At 36.9% G+C, this 23701-nt stretch overlaps 1 protein-coding gene across 3 annotated transcripts in view; it reads right to left on the bottom strand.

The window, feature by feature from the left end:
- MAP4K5 (mitogen-activated protein kinase kinase kinase kinase 5) overlaps positions 1 to 23701 on the bottom strand; it is a 138045-nt gene that overhangs the window by 75145 nt on the left and 39199 nt on the right. For all 3 annotated transcript variants that reach the window (XM_060004580.1, XM_060004579.1, XM_060004581.1), the window contains exons 4-6: positions 6100 to 6190; positions 5555 to 5619; positions 2575 to 2630 (exon numbers count right to left, since the gene is read on the bottom strand). In XM_060004580.1, the coding sequence (XP_059860563.1) occupies positions 2575 to 2630; positions 5555 to 5619; positions 6100 to 6190 (212 nt within the window). The remainder of the gene's footprint in view (positions 1 to 2574; positions 2631 to 5554; positions 5620 to 6099; positions 6191 to 23701) is intronic.

The raw sequence follows: 23701 nt of genomic DNA, 5'->3' as shown, positions 1-23701 counted from the left end.
TAAAAAGAAGTGGTGAAAGCAGACATCTTTGCTTTGTTTGACTGATCTTTGTGGGAAAGAATCTAGTCTTTTACCATTAAATATGATTTAGTCATAAGTTTGCCACAGGTGCTCTTTAGCAGGCTGCATTAGTTCCTGTCTTTTCTCAGTATGCTAAGAATTTTTATCAGAAATAAATCTTGGATTTAGCTAAATGCGTTTCTGTATGTCTATTTAGATGATCACATGGTTTTGCTTCTCTTTTTGTTTGCTAATATAATCAATTACTTGAAATGATTTTTGAATGTTAAATCAACACTGCCTTCTAGGATAAAACTCACTTGTTTATGATGTATTACCTTTTTAAATATTGTTGGACTACCTTTGCTAACCTTGTATTTTCCTTTTCAATTTTTGTACCTATTAAACGTTCATGAAGGATATTAGTTCAGTTTTGTTCTTTTGTAAAGTCTGATTTTGGTTTCAGATCAATGCCGACCCATAAGATGATCTGGGAGGTATTCTCTACTCTTCAATTTTCTAGAAGAGTTTGTGTTGAATTGGCATTATTTCTTCCTTAAATGTTTGGTAGAATTTATCCATGACATCATCTGGCTTGGACTGTTCTTTGTGGGAATAGATAGAGGACTATCCAGATGATTTCTAATTGAGCTATGATAGTTTGTGCCTTTCAAGGACACTATTTCCATTTCATCTAAACTGCAGGTTTTTTTGCTATAAAGTTGTTCATAATACTCCTTGGCTACTGAATATCCTTGTCATCCTTTTAATATTTGTAGATTCTGTCATAATGTCCCTCCATTCACTCCAAATATTGGTACCTTGCATCTTCTCTTCTTATTTTTCCTGATAATCTGGTTTATCAATTTTATTGATTTTCTTAAAGAATGAGATTTTGGTTTCATTGATCTTTCTTGTATTATTCTGCTTTCTATTTCACGGATTTCCACCGTGATCTTTATTATTTCCGTCCTCTGCTTACTTTGGCTTTAGTTTGATCACCTTTTTCTAGTTTCTTAAGGTGGAAGTTGAGGATTTTGTTCTGTGAGTTCAACTTTTTTAGATTTTCCATATAACTGAGATTCTACATACAAATATTTGTTTTTCTGTGCCTGGCTCATTTCACTTAGCATAATGTCCTCCAGGTTCATCTGTGTTGTAACAAATGACAGGATTTCTTTTTTTGTGGCTGAATAATACTCCACTGTATTTATAAACCATGCCTCTTTATCCATTCACCGGTTGACAGACATTAGATGTGGAACTTTGTCAGCATAAGAGAATTTTTAAATTGGAACTAATATCTTGGAGGTCATCCCTTCTAGAGCTTCATTTTATACTTGGGGAACTACAACCATAGATGAGAGGTCATGGTCATATACCAGGGCCAGACTGCAAACACAAGTTTTTGTTTTGTTTTCTACCTCCATCCAGTACTCTCTCCATTACTTAAAGAGGCAGTGATCTTTGGAAATTAAAACATAAACAACACTGTCAATAATTTTCTGCTCTGAGTGCATGATTAGGTTTCTATTTTATATGGATATAAAAAAAGCAGATTTCTTTGTTATGTAAATATTACAGAAATATAAATTATTTATATATATGTTTACTTTCATATATCTAACAATAAAATTTTAAAGCATGTGGAAACCAACTCTTTTGGAAATGACTAGAACTTTCCCTTAAATCAGGTCAAATTCCCAATTTCTAATATATGGAAGAATAACATATAGAACATCGATTTCACTTCTAAACAAATTACACAATCTAGGAAATATAGAGATAGAAGCATCAATTAACAAGTATCAGTTGTGAATTGCCAAAATAAAAAACACAGTCCCTACTACTTAATCTTGCTTCTTAAATTAAATGCCTTAAAGTATATGAACAAAATTATTAACTGCTAATTTTTTCAACCACTAATCTTTCAAGGAACTAACAAAATAAATTGGAAGAAATGCTGCATACTCTATATACCTATTGAAGATTCATAACCTACTTTAACATACTAAAAGCTCTCACAGGATGTGAAATAAGGAAGTAAAGAAATCTCAACTTAATACGATGTTTAGAAGCTTCTAAAAAGGATTCTGATAACGATAGCACTTATTCATATTACACAGAACAAAGATTTCCAGATAATATTCTGGGTTATTGTTATGCAACTTTACTCTCATTTTGGGAGAAATGGTAAAAGAACTCATGTCTTTTGCAAAAGGATTCCTTTTACTGCCATAAAACTTGAAGGGAAAGCTTAGACAAGGTGTTATAATTGAGAGGTCTGGTGATTCATTCATGAAAAACAATTCACACCTATGGCTTTCCTCAGCTTTGCAGCAATTGAGGGCTAAGCACTACAAAGCAGAACCAAACATCACCACTGTGTATACCAGCATCAACTTAAATGAATTTCTGAGACTCATTCACAAAAGAAATAACTAGGCTTACAGAATTACCAGAGGTTAACAGAAAAATTTGGTTTACTCTTTTTCTTTTGGGCAGATCACCATTTTATTGTTTTCAACTGTGAAACTAGAACTGCATTTCTATCTACATAAGCAAATATAGTACCTGTAAAGTTTCTCTGCATACATAGGCTATTTGCAATTCTGATAATGGTCCTGTAACTAGAAAGAAAAAGAGAGACCACATCGTTACACATTTCAATACAACAGATTAAAAACATTTTAAAAATGAGAAACAATTATAAAACTTCTGTATAAATCACTGGGTGACTTCTCCTCATGAGCATATATTATTCTTATAATCAGGAAACAAAAAAAAAGTAAAGTTGAAAATTTTTAAATGTACTTTAAAAATGGAAGATTTAAAGCTACCATGAGGTATCACCTCACACCAGTCAGAATGGCCATCATCAAAAAATCTACAAACAATAAATGCTGGAGAGGGTGTGGAGAAAAGGGAACCCTCTTGCACTGTTGGTGGGAATGTAAATTCATAGAGCCACTATGGAGAACAATATGGAGGTTCCTCAGAAAACTAAAAATAGAACTACCATACAACCCAGAAATCCCACTACTGGGCATATACCCTGAGAAAACCATAATTCAAAAAGAGTCATGTACCACAATGTTCACTGCAGCTCTATTTACAATAGCCAGGACATGGAAGCAACCTATGCGTCCAGCGACAGCTGAATGGATAAAGAAGATGTGGCACATATATACAATGGAATATTACTCAGCCATAGAAAGAAATGAAATTGAGTTATTTGTAGTGATGTGGATGGACCCATAGACTGTAATACAGAGTGAAGTAAGTCAGAAAGAGAAAAACAAATATCGTATGCTAACACATATATATGGATAAAAAAAAATGGTTCTGAAGAACCTAGGGGCAGGACAGGAATAAAGAGGCAGACGTAGAGAATGGACTTGAGGACACAGGGAGGGGGAAGGGTATGCTGGGACGAAGTGAGAGAGTGGCATGGACATACATACACTACCAAATGTAAAATAGATAGCTAGTGGGAAGCAGCCACATAGCACAGGGAGGTCAGCTCGGGGCTTTGTGACCACCTAGAGGGGTGGGATAGGGAGGGTGGGAGGGAGAAGCAAGAGGGAGGAGATATGGGGATATATGTATACATATAGCTGATTCACTTTGTTATACAGCAGAAACTAACACAACTTTGTAAAGCAATTATACTCCAGTAAAGATGTTAAAAAAAAAAAATGGAAGATTTGTTCCATAACAACTTTGGACAGTGAAAATATTAAGCACCCATAATGTGCAAAGCACAGTACTGGACATCACAGGATGTTCTATACAAAGCAACGGACATGATCTCAATCCTGAACAATATTTTAAACAATAAAGCCCCCAAATGAGAAAAACATATATAACTAATTACAGTTACATACACAAGTTAGAGGACCATACAGGGATCGACTGTTGAAATATACTAGAAGGCATCATTTATTTTTTTTAAAGTCAAGATATCATTTCCTTAGCATAATTCTTTACTATATCTATCAAAACAAGGAGCTTGATCCAATACCTTACCTAAGTATCCAAAAAGCAATTAGGTCACTTCTGAAAACCAAATCTCTCCCTATGAAATATAAAACCCTTCTGCAAGTACCCAACTAGGGGCTTTTGAAATATGCCTTCCAATATCATGAAAGAATATTTGAAATCCGGGGTGGTATTTGCTGACAGTGAAATCAAAATCAGATACACTTACATGTAATCTTTACTTAAGAAAATATTTTACTACATATTTTAACCACTGATTCCCTACACCTACTCAGGAACATAAAATTTTGATTCACAGTAACTTGATAAAATAGGAGTAACAGAAGGGTTTTGAAACCACTTTATTAACAGTTATTATAGGTGTAGTTATTCTTGATTACTATGCTATCTAGTATATTTACAGGGATGAATACTTTTTAGATTCAATTTAATTCAATAAATAGCAGGTTTAATAATGGAAAGCAGAAATTTCATAAAGAAATAAAATTAATGTCTCAAAATAATTCTTTCAATTTAAAAGGGTAAGTAGTAAAAAATTAAAAATGCCCACTGCATAGTTTTATTAATCCATATCCTTGAGTTCTCATTCTGTGAAAGTGTGGATAAAAATTATAAATATTGATATTAGATAAAAATTCTTCATATAAAAGATCATAATTCTTCATAAAATCACAGAAAATAATTTTTTTTAATATTTATTTATTTATTTAGGCTGCATCAGGTCTCAGTTGTGGCACGTGTTATCTTTAGCTGCAGCATACGAGATCTTTTGTTTGTTTTAGTCGCGGCATGTGGACTTCTTAGTTGCGGCTTGTGGGCTTCTTAGTCTCGGCATGCATACGGGATCTAGTTCCACAACCAGGGATCGAACCCGGGCCCCCTGCACTGGGAGCATGGAGTCTTACTCACTGGACTACCAGGGAAGTCCCACAGAAAAGAATTTTAAACCAAGTGGCACAGAGCTGTTTTCTACCAATAATTTTTAAAAATCAACAACAGGGGTAAAATAAAAGAGAATAGTCATTCTAATATAGTATTATAAGGGAAAGTTCAATTCAGAAAGTTGTCTAAATTAACATAATGCTAAATAAAATACTCCAAATTCTTAAAATTATATATTTTTAATACAAAAATATTATAGCAACAACTAAACGGTTTTCCTAGTTAGCAGCTTAAGTTATTATTAAGATAGACATGTAATTTGCTTTATGTGAGAGTCACCCTTTACATTTCAATTCTAATTTACAAGGAAGTTTAGGCAGCTTTGTTTGTAGATAAAATACTTCCCTAGAGACTACATAAGACTTCCTAGAGACTACGTCTGAAAAGTTAAATCTGGATTGTTCAAGTACTCTCCGATTTCTCAGTTCAGGCTCCAGCAATTTAACTGAATAACCAACAAAATACAAAATATAGGTTTCTTTTACGCAATACTCCAGGAGCAGGACGGAAGAACAGTAAATCTACCTGTTAGTATCCCTTGTTAACTAGAAATGTCAAATAACAGTCATTAAAGTCAAAGTTTTAAAATGTGGAGTCAAATTAACAGTACCATGGTAAATATCTTGAAGTGATCCACCACCACAGTATTCCATACAAATCCACAGTTTTTCCCGACTAACATGAAAGAGAAAGAAAATTATATTAGTTAGTAATTCTCAACAACTGACACATTTTGAAGGCTGTCACTCTTTAGCACACAAAGGTTTAGGATACACTGCAGGTTTAGGATACATTGCAGGTTTAGGATAGACTGCAACAGGAAATTGCCCTTCAGGATACAGAAAAGCATATTAATTTCAGCTTTGTTCCCACCTTAAATGGTTTAGAATGTGCTCAGTTTTATAAGCTAAAACACTTACTTGTAATCATTCATAGTATTTCATTAAGGTTGCCAGATAAGGTATAAATGCATAAATGAAACTGTCATTATTAATATAAAAGAGTAGACAATAAGAAGACCTGAGAAATTTTAGAACTTCAGACAAATAATTTTTAAAATTTATATACAAAATAGCACTTACATGAAAGGGAGGGGGTGTGTGAGCAAAGAAATAGGAAATACAAAGACAGAGTAGATGCTTTTGTGTTTTTTACCTGAGATAGCTCCCGAAGTAGGCAACAATGTTGCAGTGCTTACATTCTTTAACCATAAATATCTCTTGTTGAATCAAAGAAAAATCATCTCCTGAAAAACAAAATGATAATAACTTGGTCACCATGTTACATTTTGTGTCTCTATCTATAAGAAGGAAAACTTTACAGTAAGAATCAGAGATGAGGAATTAGACATTCTTAATACTTTAATGGGAATGTACACTGGTACATTCTTTCTATAAAGCCAGAAGCCTTAAAAATGTATAAAATCCTAGAACTCATAATTTCACTTCAAAATTTATTTTCTTGAGATATGCAGAGATGATATTCTCTACAGTGTTACTTAATAATGAAAGCATGGTAAAATAACTTATGGTACAGTCATAGAAATTACAACACAGTTAAAACATGTTTTGATATGAAAACTTGTTCATGATATATTAAGTGAAGAAGGGATATTACATATATATTATATAAGTACATATGTATACAGAAAAAAATGTCTCAAAAACATACACTATGTTTATGTCTGGGTATTAAAATTTAAAGTAACTTTGCTTTCTTCTTTTTTGAGTTGTATTTTCCAATTGTCTACCAAAAACCTATTTGGGTTGTTTAACTAGAAAAAGTTATATTCAAATAAAATATTCGTTATTTATGGGAATTTTATGGTTAATATGGGAATACTGCCTAGAATGACATTGTCATCACTGAACTTCATTTTGCATAGAAACAGTGTTTTACTCCAGTAAAAGGAGTTTAGAAGTTGATAAAATGATTGCATTTGTATTATGTAAATGCAATATAATGAAGAAGAGCTCGAGGTCTGGATTAGACATACCTGGATTCAAGTGCCGATTCAGCCATTCACTGGCAATGTAACCTTGGGCAATCTAACTCTTCTGAATCACAGCTGAATCCATTAAAGTATCATCTGAATTCATTCCACCTGTTTGGCTTCTTTATCTACCACTTTCCAGAAACATTCCCTTTGTAATTACCAAACATTACATTTTGGTAATACCAGTTGCTGGCCATTTTTTTTTTTTCTTTTTTTTTTTGCGGTACGCGGGCCTCTCACTGTTGTGCCCTCTCCCGCCGCGGAGCACAGGCTCCGGACGCGCAGGCCCAGTGGCCATGGCTCACAGGCCCAGCCGCTCCGCGGCATGTGGGATCCTCCCGGACCGGGGCACAAACTCGTGTCCCCTGCATCGGCAGGTGGACTCTCAACCACTGCGCCACCAGGGAGACCCAGCTGGCCATTTTTGTAATAGATTCTCATGCCCCTAAGCTTCTGTTTATGCAAGTCCCTCCGCTGGGAACGCTGTGAGAAAGAGTATGTAGTGCATTTAATACAATATTTGACACAGAATAAATGCAACAGCAATATTATTATATGTTGGAGGCAAGAAAGATACAAACAAAAGTGTTCCTTTTTAGGACATAACCATAAGATATTTTTTATTAGATAGTGTTTTGTAATGGTCTTTTGTAAAACAACATCACGTTTAAAACCAGTGGTGTCCAGATAAGCTCTAGCTCTAACTTAAAGTCATCTTAGAATAACATACAAGGCCAAGGAGGAAAAACTTAGAAATTAGGCCTTAGATAAACAAATAAAATTCTCACACAAATCAGAGATATTTTCCCCTTATATTACAACTTTCAATTCAGAGCTAAAACAAAGCTTTAAATATTTTTCTATGCCATAAAATACCTTTTAAAAAAACCAGTCATTACTGATGTGGTTTATACATATATTTAATTTATATGAAATACAAAGACAGAGTAGATGCTTTTGTCTCAGACACCAATTTTCTATTTGGACTTTCCTACTTGTGCTAATGGCACTTTTTTCTAAAGGACTAACCACTGCCAGCCTGACCACAGCCCTCCTAAGAGAATCCACCTCCATGCAACAGGACCTACTGTGTGTGCCTTGTGGTTTTCTACTTGCTGAACGCACTGAGGTGGGACAAGTGATGTTAAAAAATGGGATGAGCCAATCACACTTGGTGTCTTGAAAACCTGAAGCATGGAAAACTGAGTCAGTTGTTAGTTACAGGAGAATCACATTAAAAGTAGAATATTAGAATAAGAATCCATGAATGACTGTGGCTAAGGTTCCTAGAAATGTCCTACTAAAAACCTGGCTGATGAGTATGTCCTTATATAGGAAGGGAAAAATCCACCAGAGACAGAATGTGTGGGTGTTTTTGCCCTTCTTCTCTGATAAGGGCAGTTGTGTGTTAGGGAACTCAACCTGATAGTCCTAAGAAAAAAACAAGTGTCCCCCACTTCAGCCAGAAAGGTGATCCATAGGGAAGAAAGAGAGACAGTAGCTCTGTGTTTGAGATGGTATAGTGGAACCAGGCCAGATTTTCAGTGCTTTTAAGACTGGCTTGAGCTCTGAGAGGTAGCCGTAAAAAAGAACTGAAAAATGCAGCATTAGTTATAGAGTTCTATATGGTTTGTTTATTATATTTGGCTGTGCCGGGTCTTAGTTGTGGCATGCAGGATCTTCATCACCACATTCGGGATTCTTAGTTGCAGCATGCGGGATCTAGTTCCCTGACCAGCGATCTTAGCTGGGCCCCCTGCGTTGGGAGTGCAGAGTCTTAACCATTGGACCGCCAGGGAAGTCCCTCTAGATGGTACTGACACAGGGATTTATGTTTTAAATTTTTTTGAAAAAAACACTGTATTAGGGTTTAAGTTTGGCACATTCAGTGATCCCAGTCTTCACCACAGTGTTTCAAGGCTAACACTCAGAGACAGATTTGCTAATAATAAGGGTAACAAGCACTACAAGATTCTGAAGACCAAGTTTTAAAGGTGGACAAACTCCACCGCTGTCCCTTGTTCCTAAGCCATCTCCTTTCTAGCAGCACACGGCAACCCTCAACTACAATTTTTAACTGAAGTAGGAAGCCCATTCCCCAAAACATGCTACTCTATAAGATATGGCTTTAGTATCTGGGGTCACTCTGGAGTCTGGTCTTTGCTTTCAGTTTCTTAGCTCTGGATACAATTAGCCAATGCCAGCGTTTACTTAGCTACCAGTTGCTTCTGCTACAATCAGTACACCAAAATAGAGTTAAGATAGACTCTAATAATGCCACACTTAAGACATTTATAAAAACATAATAAGGAAAGAGTAGAAGTCTTGGAAGGTAAGAGACTGGAACTGTAGGGCCTTTTGATACTATTGGCAAGTTGACATAAAGGGCTTAAGTGTTCACACTCTGGGAATGAACTGAAGTAAGCTGGTTGCACCCCTCGTGTATAATAAGGGTCCTTTGGATTACACTTGGATTCAATATCCTCTTAAGGGTTTTGGTAATAAAATGGGTCCTAAAAAATAGTACTTGGGAAATGACTAAAAGCAATATGCCTCTCAGATTTTAACAACAACAACAAAAAGGGTCCTAGGTATTAAAAATCTGATTGTGGCAAAATGAAAGGCAGCCATACGATTCATCATATCCCTCCCTGAAACAATATGGTAGCAGATCATGAATTTAATACTGAGGTTAATCAATTAAACCAATATCTATAACTACATAAACAGCTGCTGACCTAGATCAATTTAAAGGGCTTAAAGAATGAGCCATAGTGTGGAAGAGTCACTTAGTGCTTCAAACAACAGGGCAGTGTGCAGCAAGGACAATCCTAATTTCTGGAATGCCTGGCCCAAGACATAAAGGGAAACGGCATCATTATGAAGCCTAAACCAAAATCAGAAAGTGATCTCTGGAGTTGCCGCATCATAACCCCAGCTGACATTCCAACTGCAGCCAATTAAAAAAAAAAAGAAAAGGATCCTGGCAACTGGAAAGCAAGTATCTGGGAGGAGGCTGAATAACTCCCAGGACCCTGGCAAAGTACTTACTACTATGTCCTCCTTTCCAGCAAAACAGGAACAACTACCTTACTGAGATGTGGCCTATGATTAGAATGCCAACACAGCATGGACTAAAAAATAAACAAAATCAGAGCAAGAAAGAGATTAAATCCAGAAAGAACTGCTGATTTCTATGGAATATAGTCAAAGGTAGAGTAGACTTTCTGGACATCCATTTTATGGATGTTAGCCCAAGAAGAACCAAACATAACAACTGACACCAATGTCATATTCCGGATCTCTGAACTTGGCTATATAAGTCTTTGAAAGGAATCCTTTGGACTGCACGAACTAATTTCTAGTACTAGTATTCTCCATCAGACACTTCTAAGCACTCCATAAAAATAATAAAAAATTATCCTGAGATAAAGAAGAATCTTGGAATTTCAAAATCATCTTTCAAAAAGTATTTCACAAATAACCCCACTCTCATACACACCTTCAAAAGCAGGCTAAGAAAAGAGGATGGATGGGTATTTCATAGTAAAGGAAATATAAATGCCAATAAACTTATAAAGGAAGCTTATTCTCAAATTAAAGAAACACAAATTAAAGCTATTTTTTAATCCCATCAGTTTTGCAGAAGTTTTACAATTCCCAGTAATATATATTTTGGAAACAGTATTAAGAAACATTTTCAAATCTGCTTGTGAAAATGAAAAACTGATCATGCTTTTTGGAAGTGATTTGGCACTATTAATCAAACTTTATATATCCAACAATACATACAAAGATGTTCACTGCAACACTGATTCCAACAGCAAAAAAATGTGGAAATAACCTAAATGTACATCGATAAGGGATTAAATGAATGTTACCTCTGTACAACAAAATACTCTGCAGCTATTAACAAGAACAAATTACAGCAATATATGTTAACATGGAAAATGTTCAAACAGTTGTAAAGTGAGAGGACAAAAAAAGAAGTCTGGAGAACAATATATAGAAAATGTCTGGAAGGAAATGGAAAAAAACAGTAGTTACTTCTGTGAAAGGGAATAAAGACTTGCAGCCAGGAGAACTTATTTTCCACTTCAAACCATTCTGTGTTGGTTTGATTTAAAAAACAAAAACACCATGAACATTACTTTAACAAAACACAGTACTCTAGTCTGAAAATCTTTTTCTGTCAACTAGGTCATTTAAATATTTTTTCTTTCCCTAGTAATTACTGAAATATATGGATAACTATCTACCTCTTATTTTGTGATTTCTATTGGTTCCATATTCTATACTTATTTTTGTTCTGTCTTACCTTCTTTTAGATTGAGTTTTTTGTTGTTGTTTGGTTTGTTTTTGTCTTTTTTTTTTTTCCCTCCACAACCAGTTTGGAATTGACAACCTCTATCACTATTCTTCAGAAGTTACCCTAGAAATTTTAACACACATACTTTCCTTGGTAAAGGTTACGCATAATTCATATCTTTATTCTCCTCTCAAATAATACAATAACCTTAGAATACATTAACTCTATTACCTCTTCCCAACTCACCTGCTACTGTTGGTCAGAATTTTACTTCTTTTCTAGAACCTCACAAAACATCATCTTCATTTTCATTATTATTTTATATAGGTATATCTTCCTTTTTGAAGATTTACCCATATATTGTGTTGGCCAAAAGGTTCATTCGGTTTCTTCAATAAGATGGCTCTAGTAGCATTTAGTTGTCTCTAACTTCATTCAAAGCAATTTTGTTAGACTGTATGTGACAGCTGTCATATCAGCATGCATTTACAAAAAGACATCAAAATTGGTGAATTTTTGTGTAGCCATTTTAATACTGAAGTTGGAAGAAAAAAAGCAACATTTTCGGCATATCATGCTTTATTATTTCAAGAAAGGTAAAAACACAACCAAAACACACAAAAAAGGTTTGTGCAGTGTATGAAGACAGTGCTGTGACTGAATGAATGTGTCAAAAGTGGTCTGTGTTCCGGGGAAGGCCTTCAAGACGGCAGAGGAGTAAGACGTGGATATCACCTCCCTCCCCACAAATACATCAGAAATACATCTACAACTACATGGAACAACTCCTACAGAACACCTACTGAACGCTGGCAGAAGACCTCAGACCTCCCAAAAGGGAAGAAAACCCCAACTACATGGGTAGGGCAAAAGATAAAAGAATAAACAGAGACAAAAGGATAGGGACAGGACCCGCACCAGTGGGAGGGAGCTGTGAAGGAGGAAAAGTGTCCACACACTAGGAAGCCCCTTCGCGGGCGGAGACTGTGGGTGGTGGAAGGGGGTAACTTTGGAGCCACAGAGGAGATCTCAGCAACAGGGGTGTAGAGGGCAAAGCGGAGAGATTCCCGCACAGAGGATGGGTGCCGACCAGCACTCACCAGCCTGAGAGGCTTGTCTGCTCACCCGCTAGGGGGGCGGGGGCTGGGAGCTGAGGCTCCGGCTTCATAGGTCAGATCCCAGGAAGAGGACTAGGGTTGGCTGCGTGAACATAGCCTGAAGGGGGCTAGTGCGCCACAGCTAGCCACGAGGGAGTCCGGGAAAAAATCTGGACCTGCCTAAGAGGCAAGAGACCATTGTTTTGGGGTGGGCAAGGAGAGGGGGTTCAGAGCACCACCTAAATGAGCTCCAGAGACAGGCGCGAGCCACGGCTATCAGTGTGGACACCAGACACAGGCATGAAACGCTAAGGCTGCTGCTGCAGCCACCAAGAAGCCTGTGCGCAAGCAGGCTCTAGTACAGATTACTACAAGCAACTCTATGCCAATCAAATGGACAACCTGGAAGAAATGGACAAATTCTTAGAAAAACACAACCTTCCGAGACTGAACCAGGAAGAAATAGAAAATATAAACAGACCAATCACAAGCACTGAAATTGATACTGATTAAGAATCTTCCAACAAACAAAAGACCAGGACCAAATGGATTCACAGGCGAATTCTATCAAACATTTAGAGAACAGCTAACACCTGTCTTCTCAAACTCTTCCAAAATATAGCAGAGGGAGGAACACTCCAAAACTCATTCTACGAGGCCACTATCACCTGGATACCAAAACCAGACAAAGATACTACAGAAAAAGAAAATTACAGACCAATATCACTGATGAATATAGATGTAAAAATCCTCAACAAAATACTCACAAACAGAATCCAACAACACATTAAAAGGATCATACACCATGATCAAGTGGCGTTTATCCCAGGAATGCAAGGATTCTTCAATATACACAAATCAATCAATGTGATAAACCATGTTAACAAAGTGAAGGAGAAAAACTATATGATCATCTCAATATGCAGAAAAAGATTTTGACAAAATTCAACACCCATTTATGATAAAAATCATCCAGAAAGTAGGCATAGAGGGAACTTACCTCAACATAATAAAAGCCATATATGACAAACCCACAGCCAACATCGTTCTCAATGGTAAAAAACTGAAACCATATCCACTAAGATCAGGAACAAGACAAGGCTGCCCGCTCTCACCACTATTATTCAACATAGTTTTGGAAGTTTTAGCCACAGCAATCAGAGAAGAAAAAGAAATAAAAGGAATCCAAACTGGAAAGGAAGAAGTAAAGCTGTCACTGCTTGCAGATAAGATGATACTATACATAGAGAATCCTAAAGACTCTACCAGAAAACTACTAGAACTATTCAATGAATTTGGTAAAGTAGCAGGATACAAAATTAATGCACAGGAATCTCTTGCATTCCTATACACTAATGACGAAAAATCTGAAAGAGAAATGAAGGAAACACTCCCATTTACCACTGCAACAAAAATAATAAAATAACTAGGAATAAATCTACCTAAGGAGACAAAGGACCTGTATGCAGAAAACTATAAGACACTGATGAAAGAAATTAAAAATGATATAAACAGATAGAGAGATATACCATGTGCTGGCCTGGAAGAATCAACATTGTGAAAATGACTATACTACCCAAAGCAATCTACAGATTCAACGCAATCCCTATCAAACTATCAATGGCATTTTTCACAGAACTAGAACAAAAAATTTCACAATCTGTATAGAAACACAAAAGACCCCGAACAGCCAATGCAATCTTGAGAAAGAAAAACAGAGCTGGAGGAATCAGGCTCCCAGACTTCAGACTACACTACAAAGCTACAGTAATCAAGATAGTATGGTACTGGCACAAAAACGGAAATATAGATCAATGGAACAGGATAGAAAGCCCAGAGATAAACCCACGCACATCTGGGCACCTTATTTTCGATAAAGAAGGCAAGAATATAAAATGGAGAAAAGACCGCCTCTTCAATAAATGGGGCTGGGAAAACTGGACAGCTACATGTAAAAGAATAAAATTAGAACCCTCCTTAACACCATACATAAAAAGAAACTCCAAATGGATTAAAGACCTAAATGTAAGGCCAGACACTATCAAACTCTTAGAGGAAAACATAGGCAGAACACTCTATGATATAAATCACAGCAAGATCCTTTTTGACCCACCTCCTAGAGTAAGGGAAATAAAAACAAAAACAAACAAATGACCTAATGAAACTTCAAAGCTTTTGCACAGTAAACCATAAACAAGACGAAAAGACAACCCTCAGAATGGGAGAAAATATTTGCAAACGAAGCAACTGACAAAGAATTAACCTCCAAAATATACACGCAGCTCATACAGCTCAGTGTCACAAAAACAAACAACCCAGTCCAAAAATGGGCAGAAGAGCTAAATTTCTCCAAAGAGGATATAGAGATTGCCAACAAACACAGGAAAGGATGCTCAACATCACTAATACTTAAGAGAAATGCAAATCGAAACTACAATGAGGGGCTTCCCTGGTAGTACCGTGGTTGGGTGTCCGCCTGCCAATGCAGGGGACATGGGTTTGAGCCCTGGTCCGGGAGGATCCCACATGCCGCAGAGCAGCGGGGCCCGTGTGCCACAACTGCTGAGCCTGTGCTCTGGAGCCCGCGAGCCACAACTACTGAGCCCATGTGCCGCAACTGCTGAGGTCCACACGCCTGGAGCCTGTGCTCCGCAACAAGAGAAGCCACTGCAGTGAGAGAGGCCTTTGCACCGCAGCGAAGAGTAGCCCCCGCTCACCACAACTAGGGAGGGCCCGTGCGCAGCAATGAAGACCCAATGCAGCCAAAAATAAATATAAATTAAAAAAAAACACAAAATACTACAATGAGATATCACCTCACACCAGTCAGAATGGCCATCATCAAAAAATGTACAAACAATAAATGCTGGAGAGAGTGTGGAGAAAAGGGAACCCTCTTGCACTGTTTGTGGGAATGTAAATTCATAGAGCCACTATGGAGAACAGTATGGAGATTCCTTAAAAAACTAAAAATTGAACTACCATACGACCCAGAAATCCCACTACTGGGCGTATATCCTGAGAAAACCATAATTCAAAAAGAGTCATGTACCACAATGTTCATTGCAGCTCTCTATACAATAGCCAGAACATGGAAGCAACCTATGTGTCCATCGACAGATGAATGGATAAATAAGATGTGGCACATATAGACAATGAAATATTACTCAGCCATAGAAAGAAATGAAATTGAGTTATTTGTAGTGTTGTGGATGGACCTAGAGTCTGTCATGCAGAGTGAAGTAAGTCAGAAAGAGAAAAAGAAACACCGTATGCTAACACATATATATGGAATCTAAAAAAAAAAAAAATGGTTCTGAAGGACCTAGGGGCAGGACAGGAATAAAGAGGCAGACGTAGAGAATGGACTTGAAGACACGGGGAAGGGGAAGGGTATGCTGGGACAAAGTGAGAGAGTGATATGGACTTATATATACTACCAAAGGTAAAATAGATAGCTCTTGGGACGCAGCCGCAGAGCACTGGGAGATCAGCTCGGTGCTTTGTGACCACCTAGAGGGGTGGGATAGGGAGGGTGGGAGGGAGACGCAAGAGGGAGGAGATATGGGGAAACGTATGTATATGTATAGCTGATTCACTCTGTTATAAAGCAGAAGCTAACACACCATTGTAAAGCAATTATACTCCAATAAAGATGTTAAAAAAAAAAAACTGGTTTATGAAGTTTAGTGCTGGAGAGCTGGAGAATGCTCCACCGTCGGGTAGACCAACTGAGGGTGACAGCAATCAAATCAAGACATTAATTGAGATCAATGTTATACCACATGGGAGACAGCTGACATACTCAAAATATCCAAATCAATTGTTGAAAATCATTAGCACCTGGTTGGTTATGTTAATCTCTTTTATGTTTGGGTTCCACATAAGTTAAGCAAAAAAAACCCTGTTGACTATATTTCCACATGAGATTCTCTACTGAAACATAAATAAAACGTTCCATTTTTAAAACAAATTGTGATGCGCAATGAAAAGTGGATACTGTACAACCATGTGGAACGGAAAAGATCGTGAGGCAAGCAAAATGAACCACCACCAACCACACTAATGGCTGGTCTTCATCCAAAGAAGGTGATGTTGTGTATATGGTGGGATTGGAAGGGAGTCCTCTATTATGAGCTCCTTCCAGAAAACCAAATGATTAATTCCAACGAGTACTGCTCCCCATTAGACCACGTGACAAAAGGCGTCCAGAATTAGTCAACAGAAAACACACAATCTTCCATCAGGATAACGCAAGACCGCATGTCTTTTGATGACCAGGCAAAAACTGTTACAGCTTGGCTGGGAAGTTCTGATTCAACCACCATACTCACCAGACATTGCACCTTTGTATTTCCATTTATTTCGGTCTTCACAAAATTCTCTGGAAAAAATGTCAGCTCTCTGGAAGACTGTAAAAGGCACCTGTAATAGTTCTTTACTCAAAAAGATAAAAGTTTTGGGAAGATGGAATTATGAAGTTGCCTGAAAAGTGGCAGAAGGTAGTGGAACAAAAGGGTGAATACGTTGTTCAATAAAGTTCTTGGTGAAAATGAAAAACGTGGCTTTTTTTTTTTTTTAATTTAAAAACCAAAGGCACTTTTTTTGGCCAACCCAATATATCATTTTCTTTGCTCTTCCTTCCTTTTTGCATTTTAGACTTACCAATTGGGATCATATTCCCTCTGTTTAATGTTTATCTTTTAGAATTTCCTTAGTGAGGGTCTACTTGTGCCAAAAACACTGGTTTCTGTCTGAAAATGCCTTTACTTTGCCTTCATTATTGAAAAATATTTTCATTGATAGTCCTCTTTCAACTCTTTGAAGATATCCACTGCCTTCTTCCTTCATGGCTTTTTAAATCACTGTTAGTCTTAATAGTCCTTCTCTGTAATGTCATCCTTCTCTACTTGATTTCAAGGTCTTCTGTCTGTAGTATTCTGCTGTTTCACTATGACATATGCACATGCACATTTCTTTTTATTAATTCTGGCTGGAATTCTTAAATATCTGGTATTTTCTATCAGTTTTGGAAAATTTTTCAACGTAAATTCTTCAAATATTGGCTTTGCCCAAGTTAACAACATTTAACTTGCTATATCTACTGAATTTTTAATCTATAATTATTTTTCATACCTAGAAGGCCAATCTGCATAGATATTTCAAATCTGCTTCTTTCGTTTATTACCTTTCACTCATAGCTTCAAATCACTCTTTTATTTATCTAATTTTGTCATATATAGAGTATGTAATTCCAAAATCTGATGTCTTCATGATTCTGTTCTGTTGTTGTTTCTGCTGACTCTTACTCAAGGCACCTGCTGTCTTCTGCAATTTTTGACTCCGAGCTCTTATTGCTTAGAATTTTATATATGTGAGTTCTTTGAAGCGCGAGTTAAAGGTGAGAGATTACATTAGCTTCTGCTAGATGGTTGGATGTGCTACCCTAGGAGATATTTGCTACTAAAAAGCCAATGTTTTTAAAGCCAAACAAATAGCGTGACTGCAATTCAAGACAAGCATTACTTTTTGTAGTCCCTGGTTGGGGGATGGGCTAATTTATTCCTAGTTTTCCCACGTAAAAGGCCTCTGGGGGTGGTCCAGCTTTTTGTAGGGTAGTGACTTTTCACCTAGGATGGGTCTTAGACTTTGTCTCCTATCCTTTATGCCCTATGTGAAGGATCTAAAAGGCAAATCACAATTTTATTTGGTTGTAAACAGTTTCCTCAAGATTTAAGCCTGCCTCAATACCTTGGCCATTTCTCCAGGTTTTAGCATTTCATTATTCCTTACTTAATTCCAAAACACTCAACTGCTTTGTGTCTCAGTTTCCTCATCTACAAATGAGGATATAATAAAATCACAGAGAATTACTTTGAGAATTAAGTTAATATTTCTAAGATATATATAAGTACCACATACGTGTCTGTTGTTATTATCACTTCTACTGCCCTGGTGTATTTCAGAAGATTAGAAAAATTTAAATCCATCACTTTGTGTTTTTTTTTTCCAGCAATAGTAAATTTAGATAAGGTAACTGGCTATTGAGCAATTAAAAAGAGAAATCTAATCAATTATTTTATACTATAGCTTTTAACATGTCAATTCTGAAAATGGAGAACTGAGTAAAGCTATATGTTGTTGCTTATATTATGAGGAATACAAAACAAACTCCTTAGGACAGCTAGAAAGTACTTTTTAACTATTATTAACTATTACATAAAATTAAGGGGGTCCTGGAACCAGTTCCCCATGGATACCAAGGGATGACAGTATATCCAGACTCTTCATTTCTCAACACCTTTGCTGCCACCTTGGTCTAAGCCACTTGAACTCTAGCATGAATTATGGTCATGATATTCCTGCTTTAGACCTTGATATCAACTTCCCCTATTTTCTCCCTCCCACTCCGTACACTACGTTGAATCTGTTTTTTGTTTGTTTGTTTGTTTGTTTGTTTTGCGGTACGCGGGCCTCTCACTGCTGTGGCCTCTCCCGTTGTGGAGCACAGGCTCCGGACGCGCAGGCTCAGCGGCCATGGCTCACGGGCCCAGCCGCTCCGCGGCATGCGGGATCCTCCCGGATCGGGGCACAAACCCGCGTCCCCTGCATCGGCAGGCGGACTCTCAACCACTGCGCCACCAGGAAAGCCCTGAACCTGTTTTTAACACAGCAACCAGAGCAATCGTTCTGATACTAAGGTAAGATACTACACTCTGTTGCTCACAACTCTCAAAGGTTTGCCGTCTTGCTCAGAATAAAATCCAAGGTCCTTTCGATGGCTGAAAAGGCCATATCTGATCTGGCCTTCTACTTCCTCTTTGATCTTATCTTCTGCCACCCTTCTGGTTCAGTTTAGAAACACTGCGCTTTTTATTTTCAAGCATGCCAGACACACTCCTGCTTTAAAGCTTTTATCCTTGCTGTTCCCAGTGCCTGGAATGCTGTTCTCTTAGGTATCCATTTGACCTGCTCCCTCACTATATCCATTTCTTTCTTCAAATATTACTTCATCAGAAGTAAAAATCATTTAAAAGGCATCCAAATTGGAAAGGAGTAAGTAAAATTATGTTTGCAGATGACATATCTTATTATGTAGAAAACTCTAAAGATTCCACCAAAAAACCTGTTAGAACTAATAAACAAATTCAGCAAAACTGTACAGTTGACCCCCGAACAACACAGGTTGTTGAACTATGTGGGTCTACTTACATAGGCATAAGTGATACTTAACATAAAATTAACAATGTGTTAGTTTTCTTACTATTTTATAACTTTGCTTTCAAAGAATTACACTACTGTACCCTGTGCCTCTCTCCCTCATAAATGGAGAAAGTACATATCAGCTTATTATCACAGGTAAGTGTTTTTTATTTAAAAATGTAACAATGTTTTTAAGACTGTATTACATAACCTTAATACTGTCTGCTATAAAAATTTTATGATTCACTCATCAGTGTATAGGCTAGGCTACTATGAAGCAACTGTATTGATTACACTAGGCTACCATAAAGCAATCTTATTGCTGTTTCTTCACTATCAATGCATGAATTGTTATACCTGTAAATAAAGATGAAACTCTTTCTCACATTATCTTTTCATTTTTTATGTCTAGGGTTAGAAATACATAAAACATCTGCAGTGTTTTGTACCACAAAAGAGAATATTGATGTCATTATGGATGACAATTCATCTTGTAAACAGATGATGTAAACTTATAGTATAGATAAATATGGTACAATACTATATTTTCTTTTCCTTATGATTTTCTATCAGAATGTACATTTTATTTTTAATTTTTTAATTTTATTTTATATTGGAGTATAGCTGATTACCAATGTTGTGATAGTTTCAGGTGTACAGTACCTTATGATTTTCTTAATAACATTTTCTTTTCTCTAGCTTACTTTAAGGATACAGTATATAATACACATAACATATAAATATGTGTTAATCAACTGTTTATGTTATTAGTAAGGCTTCTGGTCAACAGTAGGCCATTAGTAGTTAGCTTCTGGGGGAGCTGAAAGTTATACTTGGATTTCTGATTGCACAGGGTGTCGGTGTCCCTAATCCCTGCATTGTTCAAGGGTCAATTGTAAAATACAAAATCAGTGCAAAAAAATCAGTTGCATTTCTATACACTAACAATGAATAATCAGAAAGGACATTAAGAAAACAATTCCATTTACAATAGGATAAAAAAAATAATTAGAAATGAACTCAACTGAAGAGGTAAAAGACTTTTACACTGAAAACTACAAAACATTGCTGAAAGAAATTTAAAAAGAAACAAATAACAGAAAGATAGCCCAGGTTCACAGATTAAAAGACTTAATATTGTTAACATGTCCATACTATCCAAAGTAATCTATAGACTCAACACAATCTCTATCAAAATCCCAATGGCATTTTTTTAGAAATAGAAAAAAATCATCCTAAAATTCATATGGAATTTCAAGGGAACCCAAACAGTTAAAGCCATTTTGAAAAGAGGAATAAAGTTGGGGGACGCACACCTCCTGATTTCAAAACATAATACAAAGCTACAGTAATCAAAATGGTGTGCTACTGGCTTACAGACAGACATACAGACCAATGAAACAGAACACAGAGCCCAGAAATAAACCCACATATATATCATTTTCAACAAGGGTGTCGAGACCATTCAATGAAGAAAAGACAGACATTTCAACAAAAAGTGTTGGGAAAACTGAATATCCTCACACAAGAGAATGAAGTTAGATCTTCATCTTACACTATAAACAAAATTTAACTCAAAATGGATTAAAGGTCTAAATGTAAGACTCAAAATTATAAAACTCCTAGAAGAAAACAAAGACGGAAAGCTTCATGACACTGGATTTGGCAATGATTTATTGGATATGACACCAAAAGCACAGGCAACAAAAGCAAAAATAGATAAATGGGACTACATCGAACTTAAAAATTTTTGTTCATCGAAGGACACAGAGTGAAAAGGCACCCTATGAAATGGGAGAAAATATTCGCAAACCATGTATCTGATAATGGGTTAATATCCAGAATACGTAAAGAATTACTACAACTCAACAACAAATAACCTGATTAAAAAATAAGCGAAGGATGTAAAAAGACATTTCTCCAAAGAGGGTATACAAATGGCTAACAAATACATAAAAAGATGCTCAACATTACTGATCATCAGAGAAGTGCAAATCAAAACCACAATGAGATACACCCATTAGGAAAGCTACTATCAAAAAAAAAAGAGAGGGCTTCCCTGGTGGCGCAGTGGTTGAGAGTCTGCCTGCCGATGCAGGGGACACGGGTTCATGCCCCGGTCCAGGAAGATCCCACATGCCGCGGAGCGGCTGGGCCTGTGAGCCATGGCCGCTGAGCATGAGCGTCCGGAGCCTGTGCTCCACAACGGGAGAGGCCACAACAGTGAGAGGTCCGCGTACCGCAAAAAAAAAAAAAAAATAAAGAGAACAAGTGTTAGGGATGTGGAGAAGTTGGAACACTGATACACTGTTGGTGGTATTATAAAATGGTGCAACCACTATGGAAAACAGTCTGGCAGTTCCTCAAAAAATCAAAAATAGAACTACCATACAATCCAGTAATCCTATTTTTAGGTATATATTCAAAAGAACTGAAAGAGGATCTCAAAGAAATATTTGCATGCCCATGTAAGTGGGCACTATGAATATATATATTCCTAGCAGCACTATTCACAATAGTCAAGAAGCAACTCAAATGTTCATCAACAGAGAAATTGAGAAATCAGATGTGGTATACACATACAATGGAATACCATGTAGCCTTAAAAAAGAAAGGAAATCCTGTAACATGCTACAACATGGATAAACCTTGAGGACATTACGCCACTCAGAACAAGCCACTCAGAAAAGGGCAAATACTATATGAGGTATTTAAAGCAGTCAAATTTAAAAACATGGAAAGTACATTGCGGTTACCAGGCGCTGGGGGGAGGGTTCAAAGAGGAACAGTTGTTTAATGGATGTGAAATTTCAGCTCTGCAAGATGAAAACTTTCTGGAGATCTCTTTCACAACAGTGTAAATATACTTAACACTACTGAGCCATTTGCTTAAAAATGGTCAAGATGGTAAAGCTTATGTTTTTTGCTGTAATATAAAATAATTTCAAATTATGTAAACAGATTTATTTAACCATTTCACTATGGTTGAATATTTAAGCTTAAAAAAATACTCTTTAAAAAAATATATAGCCCTGGCAATACCACTACTGGGCATATACCTGAGAAAACCATTATTCAAAAAGACACATGTACCCCAATGTTCACTCCAGCACTATTTACAACAGCCAGGTCATGGAAACAACCTAAATGTCCATCAACAGATGAATAAAGTAGATGTGTTACATATATACAATGGAATATTACTCAGCCATAAAAAGGAACAAAATTGGGTCATCTGTAGAGATGTGGATGGACCCTGAGTCTGTCATAGAGTGAAGTAAGTCAGAAAGAGAAAAACAAATATCGTATATCAACGCATATATGTGGAATCTAGAAAAATAGTACAGATGAACCTATTTCCAGGGCAGCAATAGAGATGCAGATGTAGAGAATTGGACGTGTAGACACAGCAGGGGAAGGGGAGGGTGAGATGAACTGAGAGATTAGGTTTGACATAAATACACTACCATGTGTAAAACAGCTAGCTAGTGGAAATCTGTGGTATAGTACAGGGAGCTCAGCTCGGTGCTCTGTGATGACCCAGATGGGTGGGATGGGGGCGGTGGATGGCAGGGAGGTCCAAGAGGGAGGGGATATATGTATGCATATAGCTGATTCACTTTGTTGCACAGCAGAAACTAACACAACATTGTAAAGCAATTATACTCCAAAAAAAAAAATATATATATATATATATATAAATATATATAGCAAAACTACAATGCTAGAAGTAGATCTTTTAATTAATATTTGCAACGTCGGGCTTCCCTGGTGGCACAGCGGTTAAGAATCCGCCTGTTAATGCAGGGGACACGGGTTTGAGCCCTGGTGTGGGAAGATCCCACATGCCATGGAGCAACTAAGCCCGTGTTCCACAACTACTGAGCCCGCTCTCTAGAGGCCTTGAGCCACAACTACTGAGCCCGCGTGCCTAGAGCCCGTGCTCTGCAACAAAAGAAGCTACCGCAATAAGAAGCCTGTGCACCACAACGAAGAGTAGCCCCAGCTCCACACAACTAGAGAAACCCTGCGTGCAGCAACAAAGACCCAATGCAGCCAGAGATAAAATAAATAAAATAAATTTAAAATGGATTTCTATTTATAAAAATATATATATTTACAATATCAAGCACTGGGAAAAGATTTCTGCAC

This window comes from Delphinus delphis, chromosome 2 (assembly GCF_949987515.2).
Source record: "Delphinus delphis chromosome 2, mDelDel1.2, whole genome shotgun sequence".
In the NCBI taxonomy this organism is placed as follows: Eukaryota; Metazoa; Chordata; class Mammalia; order Artiodactyla; family Delphinidae; genus Delphinus; species Delphinus delphis.
The sequence above is the reverse complement of the archived record's forward strand: the minus strand, read 5'-3'. Positions and strand labels throughout refer to the sequence as shown.